The sequence below is a fragment of the Myiozetetes cayanensis genome, unplaced genomic scaffold, assembly GCF_022539395.1.
Source record: "Myiozetetes cayanensis isolate MyiCay16 unplaced genomic scaffold, myiCay2020 scf3, whole genome shotgun sequence".
Taxonomy (NCBI): domain Eukaryota; kingdom Metazoa; phylum Chordata; class Aves; order Passeriformes; family Tyrannidae; genus Myiozetetes; species Myiozetetes cayanensis.
Genome location: NW_026087521.1, coordinates 35,830,249 through 35,852,517, shown reverse-complemented (window position 1 = coordinate 35,852,517; position 22,269 = coordinate 35,830,249). Strand labels below are relative to the sequence as shown.

The following is a 22,269-nucleotide window of genomic DNA, read 5'->3' as shown; positions in this document are numbered from 1 at the left end:
TTTCTGAGTCATAACACTTTCAACTCTCAACAAAACTATGTACCCATTTCATGATCTTGACTGGTCACTGAAAAAGACTTTTTTTAGGGCACTGCTGAACTTCAGTAAGGTTTTCTGTGTGCGTAACTAACAGTGTGAGTAGAAGGGTGAAGATCTGACACTTTAAAACAACCATCAACCTTTAAAAAAAATAGTTAGGAATAGATAGAATTTATCTGGAGATTTAATTGGGCCCAACCTGAGATGTCTACCTTTGTTAGCTACCTTCTCCTTTACCAAAGGCATGTATAGCTTCACCTGACATGAAGAGATAACAGTCTTATCAGTTATCTACAGCTTCCAGATAGTGCAATTATGTTAAGATCTTTACAATTATAGTATGTCATGTGTCTAATAAAAAATTAATCAAATGATACCCTGAAGAAAAATAATTAATGAAAAAATTCTTCTACCCACTGAATCTCTGAACAGTGTCAGGCTGAATATTAATTATAAAAGATGTTTACTTGTCATTTGCTGAAGACAACTGCTATGACTCCCATCCCCTAATGTTCCATGAACGTCAATTAGATAACTGACAGATGACAGTTTCCTGTTCATGTTCTTGTCATCCAGTTGAAGGTGCTGATGTTCCTGATGCCCTGAAACCTCATCTCTTAGTTGTAAATATATTTTAGAAACATTGTCTGAAAAGCCAATGGGCAGCCAATTCAGGGAAATTAAAAATCAGCAAAAATTTTTTGATTTAACTGAATGTTAAATCAGTCTGAAAGAGATGACTGGCAGTTAGGTCTTGTTTACTTGGGCTAGGAAAAGAAAGACAACTTTGCACAAGATTGCATATTTAATTAACATTTTGACTGATTTCTCTTTTATTTCCTATTTAAAGGAATGCTCCGCTTATTGAAATACAGCATCAAAGTAACCATCTGACGCTAACACTGAAAATAGACCAATGCCCAAATTCCCTCATCTTATCTGAATCTGATTCTAACCTAGAGCTGCATCTATGGATTAGATCAGAGTTGCCTGAAGTTTGATTACTTATCTTTAAACAAATTGAGTTACTTCTGTGTTGAGAGGTTTGAATTTAGCATATAAATAGTATTGTGCAATTTGCTTTAGTTGCTGCATCATGTAGAGATGTGCTGCAGTAACCATGGGTAACTTGCCTTCCATATTTAAATGCATATTAGTGTACACACAGGCATATTTGTGGGTTTTTTTACTAGTATTTCCTGAGAAAGGCGTATTATATCAAATTACTTTGACATAAAATAACTGACTATACAAATAAGTATAGTTCAAAGAGATATATTCCCAGCCTTGACTAAAGGTCTTTTAAGGATAATCTGAAATTTCTTTCTACATCTTTTTCTGACTATGTTGTAATTTGAAGCACCTGACTTTATAAATCTTGATGCCCCTCACAGAGTATTGGAGGATGACATCTTTTCTGATCTCTGGTACGAACAGCATAAAAGAGAGAAGAACTTGAAATCAGAGAAAATGGTTGTATGGTACCTGGGCTGTATGAAATCAGAGCTGCCACTTGCTGTTCCACACACTTGCTTTGAATGAACCTGGACAGAGAGCCAAAACAGCACAGCTAAATCCATTTGCAAGTACTCATGTACTGGTTAGGACTACCCCAGCCCTTTACAGGTCTCAGTCAGTACTTCAGCTGCTCACACTACAGATTAACAGTTGTCTGCCTTGTGTCTTAAACAGGCAGCTTTTGGTTGGGTACCCTTGAATCCATTTGATTCTTTCCAAACAGCCTCAACAAACTCGAATGAATTGTTTTCATCTGAGCTACAGTCAACTTCTTCAGTAAAAAAAAAATAAAATAAATTACAAAAAACATATATTGTGGTCTTTCCAAATTCTGCATAATGGTCTTGAAGTTTCAGATCTAAAAAAAGAGCCACAAATTAGTAGCTCAGAGAATAAAATAGCCTTGCATCCTCTCTTTCTCCCTCCTGCTATCAAGGGTTTTATTCTCTCAGCTGAGTCAGTGTCAGTTATTCATGTCTATATTACAGATTATGCCAAAAATACACTGGAGAGTCTCAGACCACTTTAGAAGGCTGTAATCCTATATTGACAACACTCATTAAAGAATATGATGCATTTGCAATGGTGCAATAATGATTTTGCCCACTGGCAATCTCTAAGGACAGATGCTACTCCCTGACACTTTTCCTGTAGCAGTTACCTTTCTGCACTGTGTAGAAAGAAGCCATTTTCCCATTCTAGCAACATCATTTAGTGTGAGACCTAATCGTACGTTCCATGAGCTTTTCTCCACTGAGATTGCTGTATATTCACACATGCACTCCCAAAAAGTAGTTATTTTTCTGATTTGCATTCATCTCTCCAAAGAATGCTTTGATCTATGCATATAACCTCCTCTTCACCCCTCCTCCTCCTCCAACCTGTTTTCATTTATTACAAAACAGTGTTTCAGTTTTTTTGCTGAAGCTTGTTAAGGGAAACAGATATGAGAATTCTTATTATTCACCTCAGACAAAAGTGTGATTCTCTCTCCTTCATATTTATTTTCTACTTGCTAATCTATGTATTCCCTGCTTCTTAAACTAAAGATCAGTTTTGAATTTGGCTTTAATTGTTTTAGTTTCGCTTAAAGCTACTTTAAGACTTTCACTTTGTCAATGAAAGTCTAGTGCAAAATGATTCCTAGACAAGGAAGATGGTCTACTCAGTGTGACAGGACAGGAAAACAGTAAGAACTTTAACACTTAGACCAGTCTCTTTTAATTGGAACCAATATCAAGTGTGACTTCTCAGCAGCATGTTCAATCTGTCACATCAGAAGAGACCAAGGTACTATAGAAAAAATATTGAAAAGAATCAGCAATATCCCACACCATTTACCTCACTTAGAATTATTGGTAAGATTCAGTTTTAAGCTGAACACTTATTCAGCTCTAGACTTAATACACTGTCCTATAAATCTCACAGTAATGATCTCTGCTCTGTTAATATCATGTTCTATATGTGGAAAATAAATAAATAAAAATCAGTAAAGCTAGAGAATTCAAACTGATGCAACATGTGTTAGCTCACTTTCTGTGTAACAGCTTCCCACTCCACAGTAATGCTTCCATTTTGCATTGACAAGACTGGCTTTTAAAAAGGATGCATTGATATAAAATTCAGTAAATCATTTCGTCTTAGCTTCCTATTGAATTCAGCTTATGTATGAGTTGGAAGCCTAAGTGTTTTCTTGGATGTGGGCTCAAAACAGTATCTCAAGACATTTACCCAGTAGAAAATAATTTCCTTTACAGGGTGGTGGTGAGTCATCTGGTTTTTGTGACTTAGAGCTCTGCAAGTGAGGTGAGTACTCAGCACTCAATCATGTGAAACCACAGCTGCTCATCTGTAACCACATGAGGAAAAATCAATACCATTAGCTTCAGTGAAGTTATCCTGTTGACATATTTGACCCTAAATACCTTACGTAGAACACACAAGGGTGAGGACTTGTGGACAAAAACTAACAGAGCATCAGAGGACTGAAGCTAAATTTTTCTTTAATATTTTCCTAGAAGTTGGCTAACTTGTAATTTGTACTGCACAACTCACTGAGGGAAATAAATACAGTCCCCTACTTGTTTTGCCTATAGGTGTACCTGTGAGGCCTGGGCACACAGGAACAGCAGTTGTAGGGGCAGAAGTGGGGTGCATCATACAGATAAGACTTCTTTCTTTCACTCCTTTTAGCTTTTATTTGTACTAGTCAGAACTAATAGGATTAAACTGGAACAGGATGTGCTGGAATTTGTATATACCCACAGCAAATTATCATCACAGTAGAGGAAGCAGCAGAAATCTCACAATTTAGCAGGGCATCTGAGGCACAATACTTAGAAAAGATATGACTGAGATGACAGGGCTCAAATACCATTCTTTGTTCAGAAATCCCCTTGATCACTTTAATTCCCTGTTTCCGGCAGAGCTCAAGATCTAGTGCTGTCTTCCAACCCAAACCTTTTTTCACTTACATTGCTGTCAAGTGAACGACCCGACTGCCTATAAGTGTGTGAACAGCCGTGTGTGGGCTGGCAAAGGAAGCTCGTTTGCATATGTACAGTCACACATGCAGTCGCATCTAGATATCAGGGCGTGAGCAGCCCTTCCTGTCTTTGTAAGAAGAAAATTTCTGCACGAAGGCTCATTTAAAGCCAGTTGGAGGCAAGCAAGCTCTGTTGATCTCTGTTGTTATTTTCTACTTAGGACGCAGACCTGACTGTGCCCGTACACTGCTTGCCACATCCAGCAATGGGCTCCCGTAGATGGATCACTTGCCGTGTGACACATCTGCAGCTGGCTCTCGAGGTTACCCTCCAGAAAACGACCTTGTTACACGGCTGCTTCATGTCTGGCCTCTTTGTGTGGGTCTCCGATACTCATGTAATCAAATTCCCAAAGCGTCTCCTGAGTAGGTGTTGCATCAGCCTGGTCTGAACGGCTGTCTGGAGTTCAATGGTTAATTCTTTATTTCTGTATCAGCTGTGATTTCCATCATGCAGTTTTAGCCAACTGCTTATCTGACATGTGTTTCACAACACATTGAAGAGATTTGCCTGCACCTTAAACAGAAACCCACACACCGTCAAAGTCCTCCCAAACATGCCCAAACTCCTGAGACCAGCTTCATCGGTGCTGCAATATCGGGGACATGCAATCCCCACCGCTCCACTGCAGCAGGAGCCCCGGCTGCTACCTCAGCGGGAAGCTGAGGGAGAAATCGTCCCCCATCACCCTTTCTCGCCTCCTGCCCGAACATGGGGCTTTAACTGGAGATCTCTTTTTGCTGCTCATATTGGATCCGGCGGCTCTTCGGGGCCCTCACACTGCCCCATCTCGCTATCCGATGCCCATCCCGCTCTAACCCACCACATCCAGCCGCTCTCGCTCGCCCCTCGCCTCACCCCGCGCCAGGCAGCAGGCAGGTGAAGGCAGCCGCCCGTGCGGCGTCGCGCATGCGCAGCGCTCTCCCAGGCATGCTCACTGCCGGGGGCGGGGGGAGCGGGACGCGGTGTGGTGGCGCTGCCCGGCTCGGCTCGGCTCGGCTCGGCTCGGCTCGGCTCGGCTCGGCTCGGCTCGGCTCGGCTCGGCTCGGCTCGGCTCGGCTCGGCTCGGCTCGCACGATGCGGCGGCGGGCGGCCCCGTGCCTCCGGGCGCTCTGCCTCCTGCTCCACCTCTGCGCCGCAGGTGAGCGGGGTGGCCGGACGGTGGGGCGGGCAGGACGGCGGCGGACACCCGCTTGCGCCCGGCGGCGCACCTGTTGTAGCGGGAGGCAGCGGCTGCCCCGGTCCGGCGGCGGCTGCCCCGGTCCGGACCCCTCCAGCGCTGGCGGCGGCCGGAGCGCCCGTCAGCACCGCGGACAGCGGCGGCCCCGGGCGAGCTCCGCGTTGAGCGCCCCGCGGAGCGGTCGCGCTTCGGCCCCGGTTCGCGAGAACCTGGCCGGGGGCTGGGGCAGCGACTCTCTACATCCCTCCTCCTTCTTCTTCTATTTATTTATTTATTTTTAAATGCTGGGGGAAAGGCGTTGCTCCTTGTATGTGCTCGTGGCAGCAGGGTTTTTAGAAAGGGAAATTTCAGCTGCGACAGCAGCAGGCATTTCTGCTGTAGCGGTGCTAATAAATCCCCTCTGCGCTTTGCTGGCAAAACGTGTGTTTCATTCAGAAACGCGGAGAGCGATGAGCGCCCCAGTACGTACATTAAGTCCCTCTGCCAGTTTCGTTCCAGTAGTCAGAGCTTACATTTCTGGCATAAATCTCATAAGCCTTGAGAAACAGCTCGTTGTTCAGAGCCTCCCTCTCTCCTGTGCAACATATATATTCTTAGGAGGGAAATAAAATCCGGGGTAACTGTATAATTGAATTAAGTTCTTAATTAAATAAAGTTGAAGAATTTCTTTGTTTTGTCATTTATGACAAGCTTAGCTACTTCTAAAGTAGTAAATGGCTTGTAAGTTCAATGAAGTTTAATTAGGAACAACAATTATAGGCACAGGTACTGATTCTTTTGCTCGTGGTAATGTTGTTTTTAGGAGGAATTTTTAAGGTGCAACTAATTTGCATTGCCTTACTGCAGAATCATTAAAAGTAATAATTGAACTTCATGTCTCTTAATGTAGAGCTACATGAACACATGAACATCTACGTTGTTCTCTTCCACCCTCTCCTTCCTCCCCCTAAATAAGCTTTATTATGAAAATAATTTTTTATATGGATATATCAGCAAACAGGCACCCTTTTTGCTCCCCCCCCCCCCGCCTTGTCAGGAGAAGTGGTTTGTATTCCTTATTGGTATTTTATTGCCTTGGAATATTAGACTACACTTCATAAAATCTCAGGAGCCCCTTTCCTATATATCTATAGTTAGGATGCTCATTCTGTTATGTCTTACATTCATATGTGCAAGAGATTATTGACTGAAAGATAGGGAGCATTTTGTGAGCTGTTTTAATAAAAGCCTTAAGCTGCTATTAAATTGTTCTTTTACAACATGTATTAAATTGACCATCTGTACAAAATTAGTGTACAGCCTCTATTTGACATGTCTTCTAATATCAGTGTATCCTCTGTTAATAGCGGAATTCGCATTAGTTGTGTTGTCCTTCATTTTTGTATGCTGCTCATGGAAACTGGGTCTATATTCTGCCACTAAGCCGTTTACTTTCCTTACTAAGTTTTACTTGTTTCATTGTTACTGGGAATGCTTGCAAAGAGACCTTGGTCTTTATTATGCAAATGTCTCTAATCCTGAGAAGAAGAGACCAAAATAGATATTTATATGGTGTTACTTTTTTCCCTGGGCAATCTTGGAAAATAATTATTTCAGAAAAGACAAGGGAGAGGATGGACACGAGTTGAATTCAACCTTTGCATATTGGACACAGCTCCCACTGCACACAAGAGCTGTGCTTCCTCTAAGGCAGGCCTCCATACAACTTGCTCTTGTTGGAAGTTATTGAAGATGTCACAACAATGAAATGACAAAGGAAGTTTAGCATGCTAAGATTTCTCTGCTTCATCTGATGAAAATAGAAAACTTAATCTTACACAGGCTACCACTATGGACATCTTTTACGTATAGCCTAGACTTATGAATTATTGATGGTGATTTTGAAGCTTTGGTTCATGTGAAATCACAAAATGCATTCCACTTGCTAGGTCACAAATTATATACCACATGTCAATTTTTGTGTAATGTGTTGGAAACTCCTTGGCTTTTTGTTCTGAGGCTGAATTTGTATGAGGCATGTTTCTAGAGAATGGTAAAGACACTGTCAGCAGATATTAAGAAAATCTCCCTTGATATCAGTTGGTGGTAATAGATTTTAGAAAAAACATAAGTCTGCATTTACTTGAGCTAATGCTACAGGAAAAAGAATTAATGTGTTTAAGTAGTGCTTTGTAGTGGAAAGGTAATGCAGGTCATATAGCAAACCTGGTTTCCTGCGGAAAGACAATTCTACTACAGTTGTGTTTTGGTAGCCACATATATATTCTCACAAAAACTATAAAATGTTCTTGTCAAAAACATCAGGAATTTTCATGTGCTTAAAAAGGTACCTTTTTACTAGGTTGACTTAGATACTTATTCCAAAATAACATGACAGTCATGTAAACAGAAAATTAAATCTGATTGTGCTGTTAGTATATGCATATATTGCCAGCTGAAATCAGACACTTGTGCACGCATCTCTGAAAACAGAATTAGGCCTTTCCGCTGAGTGCAGTAGGTGAAGTAATCAGCCCATATAGAGATTGCTGTTGCAGGAAGACCTGAATTTGTAGTGACTGATTACAGGTCAGCATGAACCTTCAACTTACATTATGCATTGCATGAGAGAGTGTACGACAGCAAAGGTTATACTGTCTTTTAGTATGTGTGATCTGTTACATGTTCTTGCAGTAAAAATCTAGTATCTTCCAAAGTGACGAAGAAGCATTGTTTCCTTGTAAAAGAATGGTGGGTGGTAGCAAAAAGAAAAAGTGATGCGTTAAACTAACTTGTAATTAGAAAGCCATTTGAGTCATCCAAATTACTCAATTAATTACCTGTTTCACCCCATTTTCTTTTTTAACAAATTTCATTAACAGAATTAAAATATATGATGAATTAAATATCCAGTTACAGGAAATTTGGAAGAAAAATAAATCTGTGATTCTGTGAAATAGGCTAAGAAAACCAACTAGACTAGAAAAAAAGTTACACCGTTAACAATCACCATATCAACCCGCCACCTGCCTTACATTAAAAATCTCTCTTTAAGAAAGCGTTTTTGCAGAATTTGCTTTTAAGATGAACAAATCCTGGTCCTGGAAAAGCAAAGAGTTAACTGAATATTTGGTCAGGTCTTCTAAGTCATGGTTTCTTGTGCAAAGGCTTTACACTAGCTTACTAAGAGCTTCTATTACCTGAGTATATTTTTTTCTTCATCAGTGAAGAGATGCATTGCCAACCTGAAGTCAGCATAAACCAATACTTTCCCACTAGCCTTTTCAGAGAGGAAGCATGTAGATCCTTCTCTCAGTCTCTTGATGGATCCATTCTTCTAGCCCCTCAGCAGAATCACATAAAATTCAGGATAGGAAATAGTGGAATTTTATCTTCTTGGGGCAATGCTGTAATGACAGGAAGAATCCTTATATCAAACTGAAATTTCTTTGACTACAAACTAACACTCCTTGGGGTGGAATTTGCTACATGTAGAAATGTATGTTATAAATATGCTAGACTTATTCTCAGTTAATTGTTACCACAGTCCACAGAATGTTCTGACTAAGTTCTGCTGAGTTCAGCTTTTCTGGTCAAATGTGCACTGTGTGGTATTCTCATGGTTGGAAATTGAGTGTACTGCAGTTTATATTTAAGTGTTGGGGAGCCTATTTTCTGTAAAAGCACAAGCTCTGTCACAAAAATAAGAAAATCTGGAGACTGTACTTTTAGTGGTGAGGTGCACAAAATGCGTTTGCCATCAGATCCATTTCAATAAACTTGTACTAGTGAGTGAATAATTCTAGGTTCTAAATACATTTAGAGTGAAAGTGAAGGAGCTATGGATTTAAAAATGTGTAAGGATTCTGCTTCATTACACTAACATAATCTAAATGAAGCTGGTACTTATAATTGCCTTCGTTAGAAAACATATTGCTGGCTATGAGTGGGTGTTTTTACTAGAATAGAATTTTCTGTCTTTTATTAGTAGACTCTTGGGTAATCAGAGGGTGGTCATCTGTCTCTTTAAATGTTCTGTTGTGGAGAAATGGTTTTATAATTCAACATTTTACTTCATATTTTTGAGAAAGTATTTGGTTGGAAAAGAGACTCTTGTCATGTTTTTACATGTGGAAATTCTTATGATTCAGAATTTGGAAAGGCATCATCTTCCATGAGAGATTTATGTTCAGTACATCCATTAGGAAATTATCAAGATTTGTAGTCTTGGAATCTCTGACTAATTCTATTTGTTGTATTATAAGAAGACTGAAACATCTTAGGCAGCAAAGGCTGGTTTCAGCTTCTCTGGGGAGTGAAGTAGGATTGCTGATGAAAATCCGTGAATTGGACTCTTGGGGGAGTATGTCTCTCTAGAAGGAGGCTAATGAGATAACAGCGTGTGGCTGTGTTTGGTGGTGGCCCTCCTCCACAGGGATCTTATGAGGCTTGATGTGAGGGATAGAAGGAGGGGTAGGACTCCTACTCCGTAAAGCACAGTCATTGTCCTGTAGGATTTTCAGCCTGGCTTTGGAATAAATACTTGGAGAAGTTAATCAGAAGCTCAGAAAACCTCAGTGGGATTTTCTACAGCAATATTACTACTGAGAAAAGAGCCAAAGCTTTAAGACTGAAGTTGACTTCCTTTCATAGCAGCTACCAATTTCTGTGGAGATACTATGCAATTCATGGACATGCTATGCATTTACATCCACTTTATGCAGAGCAGAATTTATCCACAACCTTCATTTGAAAAATGATGGTAAACACAAAATTAGCAAACTGACGCATTACTTTCTCACACTTTCTGGAAAAAAAGTCTGTGCGGTACATTAGTGCCAGAGCATAAGTATGGCAGAATACTTCAGTGCCTTTGGGACCACTAGCTCATCTCTTAATTCATGTAAGTAGACCTAGTGAAATCAATGGTCTGTGGTATCTAGTTTCAGTATTGATATATCAGGCAACAGGCCCATGAAACAAGATGCAAAGTATCTTTTTGAAAAAGATGCAACTCATATGCTTAATCCAAATTCACTGTAGCTGTGGATATTTTTGGTCAGGGCATTATTTTTTTCCTACTGAAAGGGACAAATTCAGCAAAAATCAATTTACAGTTGTTTCTATTTTCAGCAGATTGCTCATTAGAAAGTGAAAAAATATCCTTGCAATTATCTCTCTCCCTCCCTCTCTCTGTCCTTTCTTCCATCCCTCCTTCTCTTGGGTATGTTCTCCCACTCTCATCATGCATGCATGTGTGCTCTTGCTTGCTGTCACAGATACACACACACACAATAGATTTTTATACGCCTACACACACACACACACATACATACATACTGCATACATACATTTCGTATGAATTTATTTTGTCTGATTTTTTTGGTGAAAAGTTCTGAACATTGTGTTTAGGGGTAAATATTGTGTTTAGGGGTAAATAAAGTATTTTTTCCAGATTTTTCATTTATTCTGTCCTGTGCTTGCTTTGCTCTGGTGTCGTTTACTTGCTCTGAATTTTGACGTCATAGGTATCTCTGCTGCAAAAGGCCTGGCCTTTTAATCAAAAAAGACCTAGATGGGAAAGCACAGAACCCTTCCTATGAAGGACTATGATCTTGTGACCCTGTAATGAGGCGTTGCCATCGCTAGTAACAAAGCCCTGAGTTTGCAAGACCTCATGATTGGGACTTGTCAGGCCTGCTCTGCCCAAACTTTCTTGCCTGTTCTACTTGGAATAGCTCTGACAGTGGTTTTTCTAGTTAACCAAGCATTTATATCTGTTTTAATCTTGTTTATGTTTGTGTGGGAAAACTCTAGTCTAGTCTACACAGGAACAGGAAGACAGGTTTGGTAAAACAGCAGAGACACTGAGAGTGGAGGCACAGGATGTGGGAGGAGTGCAGGCACAGGATGGTAAGAGATGGGGCACAGTCTTGGCACTGAAGACCCCATGCTATAAAAAGCTCAGTAAAAGGTAAAAATGCAATCCTAGAGTTTGAGAAAACTGGTTTTAGGTGTTAACAAAGAGAACAAAAAGAGTAAAGAAATAGTATCCAACATACATATGTGGCATAATTTTTAGAAATTCAGATGTAACGTGGATCTGCAGAACATTTGAAGAAAGAGTAGATACAAATGCCTGTTAGAAAACAAATATATATATAAAGCCCTAAGAGGAGGGAAGAAGAGAAGAGGAAGAATCCATCAGCATGACCATCATACTCTTCTTAATGAAGGACTCCAGATGCTGAGAACTCCTCATAACATCCCCTGATTGACAAGACCAATGTGAAACAATTGACCTGAGGACCCAGAGAAGCATGGAGTTATAGTAACACCTGGGAAAGGAATAAACAATTTAAATTGTATCATTCCTATAATTGTGACTTTTTCTGTATCTCTTGTTTTTCTATAAAAATGTCCCAGTTTAAATGAGACACAGGTGTTTTTCTGAGGATGAGTTATGAGAAAAGATCCAAACTCCTCCTTCTAAGCAATTATAAATCCGAAATTAAGAGGCTCCAACTGAAGGAAAAAAAATATGGAAAAGGAAAAATAACAGCCTTTTGTTAAAACATATGTGTGTATTGGCAGAAACAACGAAAAGAAACAAGTAAAACAACCAAACAATACTCCTATACCCACAGATAATCCTCTTCAAAACAAGCCAATAAACAAGCAAAGGAAAAAAGGTAAACAGTTCAGTTGGTGCCCTTTGGTGCAATTCTAACTTGCATTCTTTGATGCAAGTCAACAGGGGGCACCATTGGGTCACCAGACACACAGAGCTTGTAGTGTCCTGTGCCAGTCACCAGGTGGCACTGTTGTATCACTGGAGATGCAGAGCCTGCAGTTCTTTATGCTGTCCAGCAGGGGGTGCTGTTAGATCACTGGTCATTGCCACATGGGGGGGTAACACCCTCTGCGGTGTGTTGGAGAAACCAAAAAAATGGGTTTCCTCCCCTTCCCACACTCTGGGAAAGGGGACAGGGAGAGGGGGAAGGGGAACAATGACAAAAAGAAAGTCCTCCCAATGAAAAAAAAAAACACTCACTCTGTTTGGCTGGTCGAATTGTGTGGCATAATCCTCTCTCTCCCTCTGATGTGCACAAGGACCACAGCCAGGACAGAAAACAAATGGGAATGGGGAAAGGGAAAAAAACTTCCAGAAAACACAGTTCCTCTCTGATGAAAAAAAAAAATCCAAGCAGGGTCCACCAGCTGAAAAGCAGGCTGAGGGTAGAGAGAACCACCGAGCTTCCACTCCGACCTGTGTTCCAGCCACAGCCAGCACAAAAACTTCTCCCCCCGTTTCCCAGGAGACAAGAGAAAAAAGTAAAGAAGAGCTTGTCATCCCCCCATTTCCTAGGAGACAAGATTCTGAGCAATTAACCAGAGAGCCAGTTCTTTTGTGTCCCTTAATTTCTCATTTAAGATACCTGCATGCAGTGGGCAGGGGGAAGGGAAAAATTCCTACCTGGTTTCCAAGAACCAGCTAAACCATGACAAAAAATTAGATCTAGACTAAAAATTCTTCTTGAATTAGATTGTTAAGATTTCCATTATGCTAACAATAAACTCTTGGCTTCACTTACATGTGTAAGGTGTGCTCATCTTTGTTCGTGAACTTTTAAAGTTCGAGACTTTTAAAGTAACAGGGATGAGAAATCCATCTACCTGAAGGAGGCTGTGAGAAGTTATACAAGAGTATGCCTGATTGTTAGGTCTACTAGTCTGCTTTGAGTAGAGAATAGCTTAATTTGTGTTACTCTAAGAGGTTTTGTCTAAAGACGTAGCTGTGGTGTGAAGGAAGGATCTGATCAGGCTTTGTGTTTTGTCATTAATCTCTGAATGATGGAAACAATCATTCAGTGATGGAAATAGCCTGCAAATCCCTCTGTAATATGTGGGAAAATAGTTTCCCAGGTGAATTCTTTTATCAGTTCCAAAGTTTTCAATGTGTTTCTTCATGCATGTGTTACCAAAGCAACAAGTGGATTCATATTTTTTGTTTTCAGGTTTCCCTGATTTACCTCACAAAACCACTTTTGAAAGTATATTCTGTTGTCCAGCTAATGTTCAAATCATATTTTAGTTACTGTTTAACTGTATTTTACTGTCAATAATTTGTGGTGCACCATGCTAAAGTTGAACAGTAATTTGTGGCATCCTGTCTCCAGACAGCTTTTGTTCTCATTTTTGCTTTCAACATCATTTAAAACTTCTTTATTTCCCACCAGTTATGTTGACTCCTTTTGATGTGTTTATTGGTTTGTTTGGGATTTTTTCCCAGTTTTTTTTCTCTTTTTTCTTTCCACTTGGTAAGGTAGATGAAATAGGGATGAAAAAAAAGATTTTGTGTATTTTAAAGGCAAAGCCAAAGAGAGATCCTGTTGCGTGCACCAGAAGGGACAACCTTCACAGCCCAGAAGAGACAGAAGTCTTTTAACCTACAGCAGTGTTCATCCTATGTCTAGAGTTACCAGTAGTTAACATTTCTCTTAGTATCATTGTCACTATGACTGCTAAAGAGTTAGAGCCATGCTTATAAATGGCTAGCATGATATTAAGCATTTTAGCGTTTAAGCATTTTTTTTCTTCTTCCTGTGGGCCAGCACCTTCTTGGCCCTTATATAGACAAGAAAGAACTGCAAACTACTCTGCAGGGTGTGAGTCTGTTTCTATCTCAGTGGTCTAAAAAGAGGCAGGCAATGAATATCCCAACTGTAGGAACTTTGGCATTATTGGACAGGTTTGATCAACGGTCTGCATAAGTGCATTGACCTGCCTCTCACAGTGACTAGGGTGGCTGTCCAAGAAGTAATGACCCATGGTGCAACAGGTGATAAAGCTGAGCCTGTCCAAAATGTGGGGCTGCTTTATAGGTTTGGAGAAAGTTTGTATGGGACAAAGAGGATCTTTCAGAGCGGTGAGCAAACAGAAAGAAAAAAAGCATGAGGAGTTCAGGGTACAAAATTTAATTAACAAAGTTTAGTAAGTCTTTTTTACTGAAAATGAGAAATTATTTGGCAACAGCATTAAGTACTGTAACTCAAATTGTATTTGAGTTAAATTTGTCTTAGAAGGAAGTCAAGTTTTAACATGTTTTTCCCATATGAAATGACTACATTTTCTGCTTTTTTCCCTTCCAATTTTCATCTTTTTAGCATGAAAATCTCTAGCTGTGTAATATACCAAGTTATCTGTAACTGTAAAGAGATTTCAGTGTTATTATAGTGCTAGTTAAAGTATTAAGTGTGAGTTTTAAAACATATACACTATGCATCTATATTCACTTATGCATTTTACTTACTAATCAGATATAGCACAGCACTTCTGTCAGTGAATCTGGGAGTGACTGCACTACTTACAAGTAGTAAATATACAGTATATCTCATTATAGAACTGACAGTTCAGGAACATACCCTATTATGAATCTAATTTGTTCAGATTAAGACAAATAGCAAGACTTAAGAAAATGACCTCAAATTGTTTTTCCAGACACACATCATGACTTTAGACAACATTATCTTGGCCCTGTTTGGTTTATGTTACATCCCACTGGGACTTGCCTTTTCCAGGCAAATAAATTTCTGTTTTCTAGCTGTAGAGGATGTTAGGGAGGAGGCACCCAGCTCGAGCTGTTTTTGTGTTGTTGCATCATGATAAAATTACTTCAAGGTACCAGAGGTCTGAGACTCTGCTATGGGAAACTTGACTACTGGGGTTGAGCCAGTAAGGAAAACTCATCTGACTGTCTGAGAGTGGGGTGAGTAGGGAGTGAAGTGGGGTACCCATCATTTCCTTAACAAACATGTGAGATATCTGTAGAGCTGTGATATTTTTATGTTTTAAGAAGAGAAAAAGCATGCTACTGTGTTATTGGTTGATTAATGGTTCTTGATTATCTTGAAATTTTTTGTATGTCTGTTTTAGCAAAAGTGAAGGTATTTGGGAATTGAGAATCTAACAATTTTCTGTCAGATTGCTTTAAGATAAAATATCAAGTGTCTGAGGCTATTCAGGGAGTCAAGACGGTCTATTAAGCAGAGGCCAACAGGAACAGTCAAAAGTGTCCGCAACATCCTTCACATCAGATTTACTATTTATTAGAGGCCTTCATTTCTATATATGTAATGCAACTTTGTAGTGTAAGATGGGCTCATAAGAGTGTACTACCTGGGGTTCTTATGATTTACCTGTTTGTTTTCATGAGGAAATTTTGTGCTTCTCATATATTGGTTCCATGTGGGTATTTCACATGAACTTCTACTGTCCTATTCTCCATCAATTTTCTGTAGATCTTTTTTCAAATTCCTGCGAGAAAGACTTTGATTTTGTATGTTTCTGCAGACAACTACGAAAATCAAGTGAACACCTAGTTGGAACCAGCAAGCAGAACAGCTGGATTCAGCAGGACAGGGTGTTTCGTAGTGATTTGTCTGATTTTCCTTTCAGGAAGATGGCAAATTGTGGCATCGGTAGAAATACTGAAATTAGCAGTGAAGATGTTCAGATTTAGAAAGTATGCATTCTATATCACCTTGGAGCTTCTTGTTACACTTTAATAGATGAAGTGTTACAGTTGGTAGAGGCTTTCAGACATCTTCCCAATCAAAACCTGATGTACCCATGTGACTTCAGTGGTCATCTAGGAAATTGTGTTTGTTTTAGCCATTTAAAAGAGTAGTACTATTGATTTTCTGTTCATGTATGTTATTAATTGCTTCACTGCCTACAGACATGGACCCACTTTTGCCAGAGAATGCATTTTCCAATGATGCATAGCAATCCTATAGCAAGATAAGGTATTGTCCTTGATTTCCCTAACTGAAATTTCATGAGGAAATTAGGTCAACAGAATGTAATTACCTGCACTGAAACCTCCTAAGGGCACTGGGTAGTGCAAATGAATGATTATTTTGATTTGCTTACAGAAGCAAAAAAATCAGAGGAAAAATTCAGTCTGAATAGCACAAAATGATTTCTTGTTCAGCCTGAATTGAAACGTTGTTGGTGCTAAGCTGTTATTCATAGCTCACTATAAGAATTAAAATAACATAAATTTTATATTTTTTAAACTAAAAATCAGCTCCCAAAATTTAACATTGGCATTTACTGTAACAGCATCTGTAGAGGAAATTCTAGGCTGATCAGGGTGAGCTCTCTGGGCTCACTTTTCTTTTAGAACATAAAGTTCCGTTTGTACCACAGTGGGTTTCTTAGAGTGCTCTTCCAGGAGGTGACTAATGCAGCTTGGGTTACTTTTTATCTGTGAGAGAGTGGATCCTTGCCTATTCTTCTGGTCAGATACACTGTCTTCCAGACTGAGAGCTGAATGGGGCTGTTGTAGCTATTCTGTTCAGCTTAAAGGCACAGAAGATTCACTGTGTTTCATCCATGAAAAAAACTCAAACCACCAAAAATCAAAAACAAATAAAAATTTAGTCCTGGTTCCTTTTATAAAGGCATCATCAGGAAGCATTTATCTATCAAAAGAAAATTTATTTTTTACTATTGCATAGTTTGTTAAAACCATATAATCACAGAGTCATTAAATGGATAAGGCTGGAAGGGCCCACAGTGGGTCATCTAGGCCAACCTCCTTGCTCAAGCAGGGTCATCCCAGAGCATGTCATAGGATTGCATCCAGATGGTTCTTGAATATCTCCAGGGAGGGAGACTCCACACCCTCTCTGGACAACCTGTTCCAGTGCACAGTCACCCACACAGTAAAGTTCTTTCTATATTCAGATGGAACTTCCTGTGCATCAGCTTCTGCCATTGCCTCTTGTCCTATTGCCTGGCTCCACCGAGAAGAGCCTGGGTCCATCCTCCTGACACCCTCCCTTCAGATACTTATAGACACTGATGAGGGCTCCTCTCAGTCTTTCCTAGATGCTGAACAAGCCCAGCTCTCTCAGCCTGTTCTTGTTAGAGAAATGCTTGAGTCCCCTGTCTCCAGTCTCATTTAAGAGTGCCCAACACTGAGTTATGCAAGGTATGGCTAAATCCACACACCTCTATCTCCTCTTCAGAGAGCCAGGTATTCCATTGGCTGGCCAGGCGATGCTTGAGTGAAGATTGGGTCATAACAAGATTTGGCACAAGGGACTAGAAGGCCTCCTGATATGAGCAGCTGAAAAAGGAAAGCAGAGTTATGATTATGGACTTCTATGAACTTTTTCCTTCTTACATGCTTAAGTCAGATTTTTTTATCTGGTTCTTGGCCTTTTCTCTGTAAGTGGCCATATATAAAAGATGATCACTGCAATTCTCATCTTTGGTAATACTGGGTGATTAGTTACATCATAAAGTCAACTGCACATGTTTTCCTATTGGAGTTGATACCAGTAAGAAGTTGAACTTGGCTCAGCATGCGCTCTGCTCTTTCACATAATTTTTGAAATGTAACCATGGCTGAAAGTATAAATAACATTTTAAAAAGCCCTGTGAAACTGAGCTTAAGGATGGGGTACAGTTCACATACTTAGTACTCTCTGTAGTGCTGTTAACCTGTTGTTATGTAAAATGCATTTTGGTAGTTTAATGGAATTCTTGTATTCAAAAATATTATTTTCAAATTTCTCAGAACCCAAAGATCATGTTGAATTTCCAGTGCCATCCATCTACAGAACTGCTTAGCGAGACATTCTAAACTTTTTCTTCTTTTTCTACAGGCTGCCTTTCTGGAGACAACGACCACTTTTTGGCAATTCATCAGCGAAAGAGTGGAAAACCTATGTTTATTTATCACCATGTGCAGAGTATGGAGAAAAGTCTGGATACAGACAGTTATAAGGATTCCAAGCAAAATTTCCATTCTTCTTCCCACACCAAAATAAGCAAGTTGCACCCTGCAATAATTGTTAAATCAGCCTTCCCCAGATCTGTTTATGACCCATCCCTCAATCTGTTAGCAATGACTGGTCAAGATTTGGAAGTCGAGAATCTTCCGATTCCTACAACGAATGTAATTATTGTGGTAAGTGACTTTTTCTGTCTTCTGGAGGAGTTTTTTTCTGAATAATATGCCTGTAGATATATATAGACAGATTGTAATTTTGGGTATCCAGATTTCGTATTCCACTGCCTGACTGATAATCTAAATCTAAATAATGACCACGTCTTGAATTTCTTCCATGCTAGTGGAATTTGCATTCATATAAGCTCACTCTGATCAACAAGCAATCTGAAGAACCAGTGCAAAATATAGCTTCTCTATAGCTAAAGAACTTACCTTTGCCTCAAATGCTGTTAATCCTCTTGTCTTGACTGATATTTGCACCACTTTTACTGGATGGGCTTTATACTCATTCTGCATAGGGCACAGGTAAATGTACTTCAGGGAACAATAGTACAGTGGCGGGGAGATTTTAAAAGGGTGACACTAAGGTTTTATTCACTTCTGTTTCTCTGGTAAATCCACCATTATGCTTACATAGCAGTTTGAAAAAAACCTGTATTTCTTGCTAAGAATAAGAACTATGTTTTTGTTTAAGCAATATATACTTCTTCTGGGACATTTGGACTGGGGACCTTCCTCTGTCAGTTAACTTTGTGTGTGATCTTTCACATTGTCAAAAATGTGATGGCAGTGCTCACTCCTGGAAAGAAGAGCATGTCCGTTTAATGCTATACCAGTGCCACCCTGCTGCCTTGAGGCCAGTGGAGCAGCCTCCTGTGAGTAGAGCTGTCCTCTGTGGGGGAGCACAGTCTGTATGTGTTCTGCACGGACACTGCTCTGCCTCATGCTGATGCATAGGCAGCCCTACTTGATTATGCAGATGGGATTTGGCTCATCTCTCATTCCTGGAGGGAAGAAGAGCCACTCGTGGTAGTTCATGCTCTCATTAGGGTGAACTAATAAAGATTAAACTGAAACCTGTAGATTGCTCTGTACAGAGGCAAATGCTAGATTAAAAGTGGATGGCCTTTACAAACAAAGAAAAAAGATAGAGCATAGAACACTAGGCACTAAGTGTTTCAGAATGCTTTACAAGTTCCCCATACTGTACTCTAGAGATCTGCCCTCATGAATGCACTAAATGCAATAAAGACTAGTGACAATGAAAAAATAATCAAAAGGGGAAAAAAAGAAGGTAGTAAGATAATTAGTCTAATTTTAAAGTTAGTATAAATATATTATCATATATAAGTGCTATAATGTAAAGTATAAATGTAAAGTATAAAGATAAATTATAATATAAAGTACTGTCAGGGAACTAGACTCAAAAAGCTGTGCTCTGGACTTGTTGCATCCCACATGAATGAGACCTCCTCATTTGAGTTTAGATGGCTAGCATTGTTAGGGGACTAGATTCAGTTGCGTGAAAGTGTCCATATCAGAGCAAAATAAGGTACTGATGACTTGACTGGGGCACATGCTAACTGCAAAGAGAGTCCCAGTACTGAATAGTACTGATCAGGACAAGAAGATGCCAAGCAAGCTGGATATATCTGTGTCCCAAAACTAGCCTAAGCCAGCAGGGCCAACTCCATAGTGAAGGTACCTGCTTTCTTCTTTCCATAGCAAGCATTATTTCACCTCCTGTAAAGGTGAAACCTTCCTATTAGTGCAAGGAACTAAAAATACGCATGGCAGTTCATTTTTTTCATTACATTACGTTCTTCCCTATGGCCTGTTTTTGAGTAGAGTTTTGCACACTTTTGGGGGCCTGCAGTCCTCAACTTACAGTGGAAGAATCCTGAAAAATACTCCTGGGCTACCCTGATTTTAGCTGACTGGCTCTGTGCCTGCATTAAAAGCTAAATGAGGCAGATTTCCAATTGGCACATAAAGTCACATAAAAAAAGGTCTATTAAATCTATATTAAGTTCTCATTAAGTGACTTCGGTATGAAGCTTTGCTACTGCATTTCTAGGATGGAGCTGCTGCTCTAAAGCCTTCTGTTCTGGCTGAGAACCATATGTGCTTTAAGGGGGGCATAACAGCATGAGCTAATCATGACATGAAAGCTGTTTATTGCTTAGGATCTTCAGCTATCTCTGGGTGTACTGAAGGACAGTGGTTTTAGTTTGTTTTTAAAGTCATCCTTTCAGAAAAAGCCTTTTGGGAAGCATGTGTTTAAAGCCAAAGTCCTGAGACAAAGACAGTGATTGGACTAAACCTACCATCAGAAATATTGGAGGTGTCTTCCTTAAAAGGGCAACTGTCCCACAGCATGATGGTTGCCATCATCCAAACACAGCCATGCTCCTTCCATGTTTCTGTATTTCAACATTTTGTTTCTCCCTCTTGAATGTCACCTGAAGAAGATTGTAGTATTAATGTCATTGCCAAGAGAATCTGTTTTGTTTTGAATTGCTCATGTATCGCTCCCTCTTGTTTTTCAATTAGCACTTACTGCTTGTTGCTTTTTGTTTTTTATCATGTAGGGCAAGTGTCAACATTTGTAGTTTTGCCCTGGTTGACCCTTTTTGTTCCAACCTTTAGCAGTATTGTTGGTTGCTCAACTTGAAAGTGCAATTGCTAGTGTTAGTGCTTCCTATAATCCAGTTACATGACAGGTGCACATTGTGATTTAGTATGAAAGCCAGCAACTTCTTCTTTTTTTTTCTTTTTTTTTCTTTTTTTTTTTTTTTTTAATAAATCAATGCTCTGTTGGTTCTGCAGAGGGGAGGAAACTGAATTCAATCTAATTTCAGTGACTCAAGGTCCATTTCTTCATGATAAAGGTGGAAAGGTAGGGTAAATGGATGCCTAATGTAGAACTATTACAAGATTACATTTTTTGCTAAGGACAACCATCTGACAAACAAAATGTTGCCAATGCATAGCAGAATGCATGAAGCCAAGAATTCTCTAGGTATTCTGTCAAAAAGAGATGTTTTGTGACTAACAATAAAGAATGCATCTTAAGAAGTAATTTTACTGAAACTGGGGAAATTGTGTTGCTTGTTTATCTAAGGGAGGAAGAAGAAGGATTTATTTTCTGGGAGTGAGTTTTATTTTAAGTGAAGGCTTTCAATCTCATTACCTGGTATTAAGTTCCTGTTGTTTGTTTTTGTGCATGCGTATGTTCAGTTCAACTAGTTTGTTGAGGGAAGTGAGCACAATTCAGAGCTCTTAGAAGCATTTTGACTGTTCTATAAATACTGTAGTTCTTACCATATGTTCTGTTTAGCTGTCTCCCTACATGATGTAAGACCAACTCATCTGAAAATTGCTTGGTTAACATACAGAATTACATAATCTTTTTGTAATACTTGAGAGTTTTCTATTTGTAAGCTTTTATTTTGGATCTCAGAAACTATAACTCATTGAACATATTAGAATTAGTAGTGCAATGAACAAGTTCTCCAAATGTTTATTTGTGTTTTTGCCAAGTCTTTCCAATACTGAGTGTGAGTACCACCAAGGTGAAGACAGTTCATGGGAACTGGAAATTGAGTGTGGATAACCACTTATGATAGAAAATGCATACTTATTACAAAACTGAAACACATACATACATATATATAGTTAGGGCTGAACTTAGGAGAAAAGCAGAATGACTTGTTGTAAAGGTTACAGCTCAGCTTAGGTCTAAAGTCTCATGGAGATGCTAAAGCATCATCCCTTGTAACCTGACATAGTTTGGTCTGTCTGAAGTCTCTCTCAGGCACACAAGTGTATTGTACCAAGATTGGACCAAGCTTCTCAGATGCTTTTTTCACTTGTATCCTGTGAAGTATTTCAGAAATGTGAAGGTAATAAACTTGTTCAATATATCAAGATTTTCCCTTTCACACCTTACTCTTACTATATGCCTTCTTGTACAAACGTGAAAATCTCTTTTTCTGTTGCTTGGAAAGGTCACAGCACTGTGGTGTAGCCTAAAATTCAGCACATCTCTTCAGTTTTGTTTGATTTACACGAGTGTTACTGAACTGAATTGATTTAATTAGTTTCTTTCAGCAAATGTCAATAGGGCGTAAGATTCATGGAGAGCCACACAGAGCTTCTCTTTGCCTTTTCCATGGCATTTTGTGTAATGCTGAATG

General features: G+C 39.5%; 1 protein-coding gene across 1 annotated transcript in view; it reads left to right on the top strand.

Moving 5' to 3' along the window:
* Nucleotides 1-5,093: 5,093 nt before the first annotated feature.
* Nucleotides 5,094-22,269, top strand: part of PTPRR (protein tyrosine phosphatase receptor type R) — a 142,410-nt gene continuing 125,234 nt past the window's right edge. The window contains exons 1-2 of the mRNA XM_050324996.1: nt 5,094-5,244; nt 17,943-18,247. Coding sequence (XP_050180953.1) covers nt 5,181-5,244; nt 17,943-18,247 — 369 coding nt within the window. The 5' untranslated portion in view covers nt 5,094-5,180. The remainder of the gene's footprint in view (nt 5,245-17,942; nt 18,248-22,269) is intronic.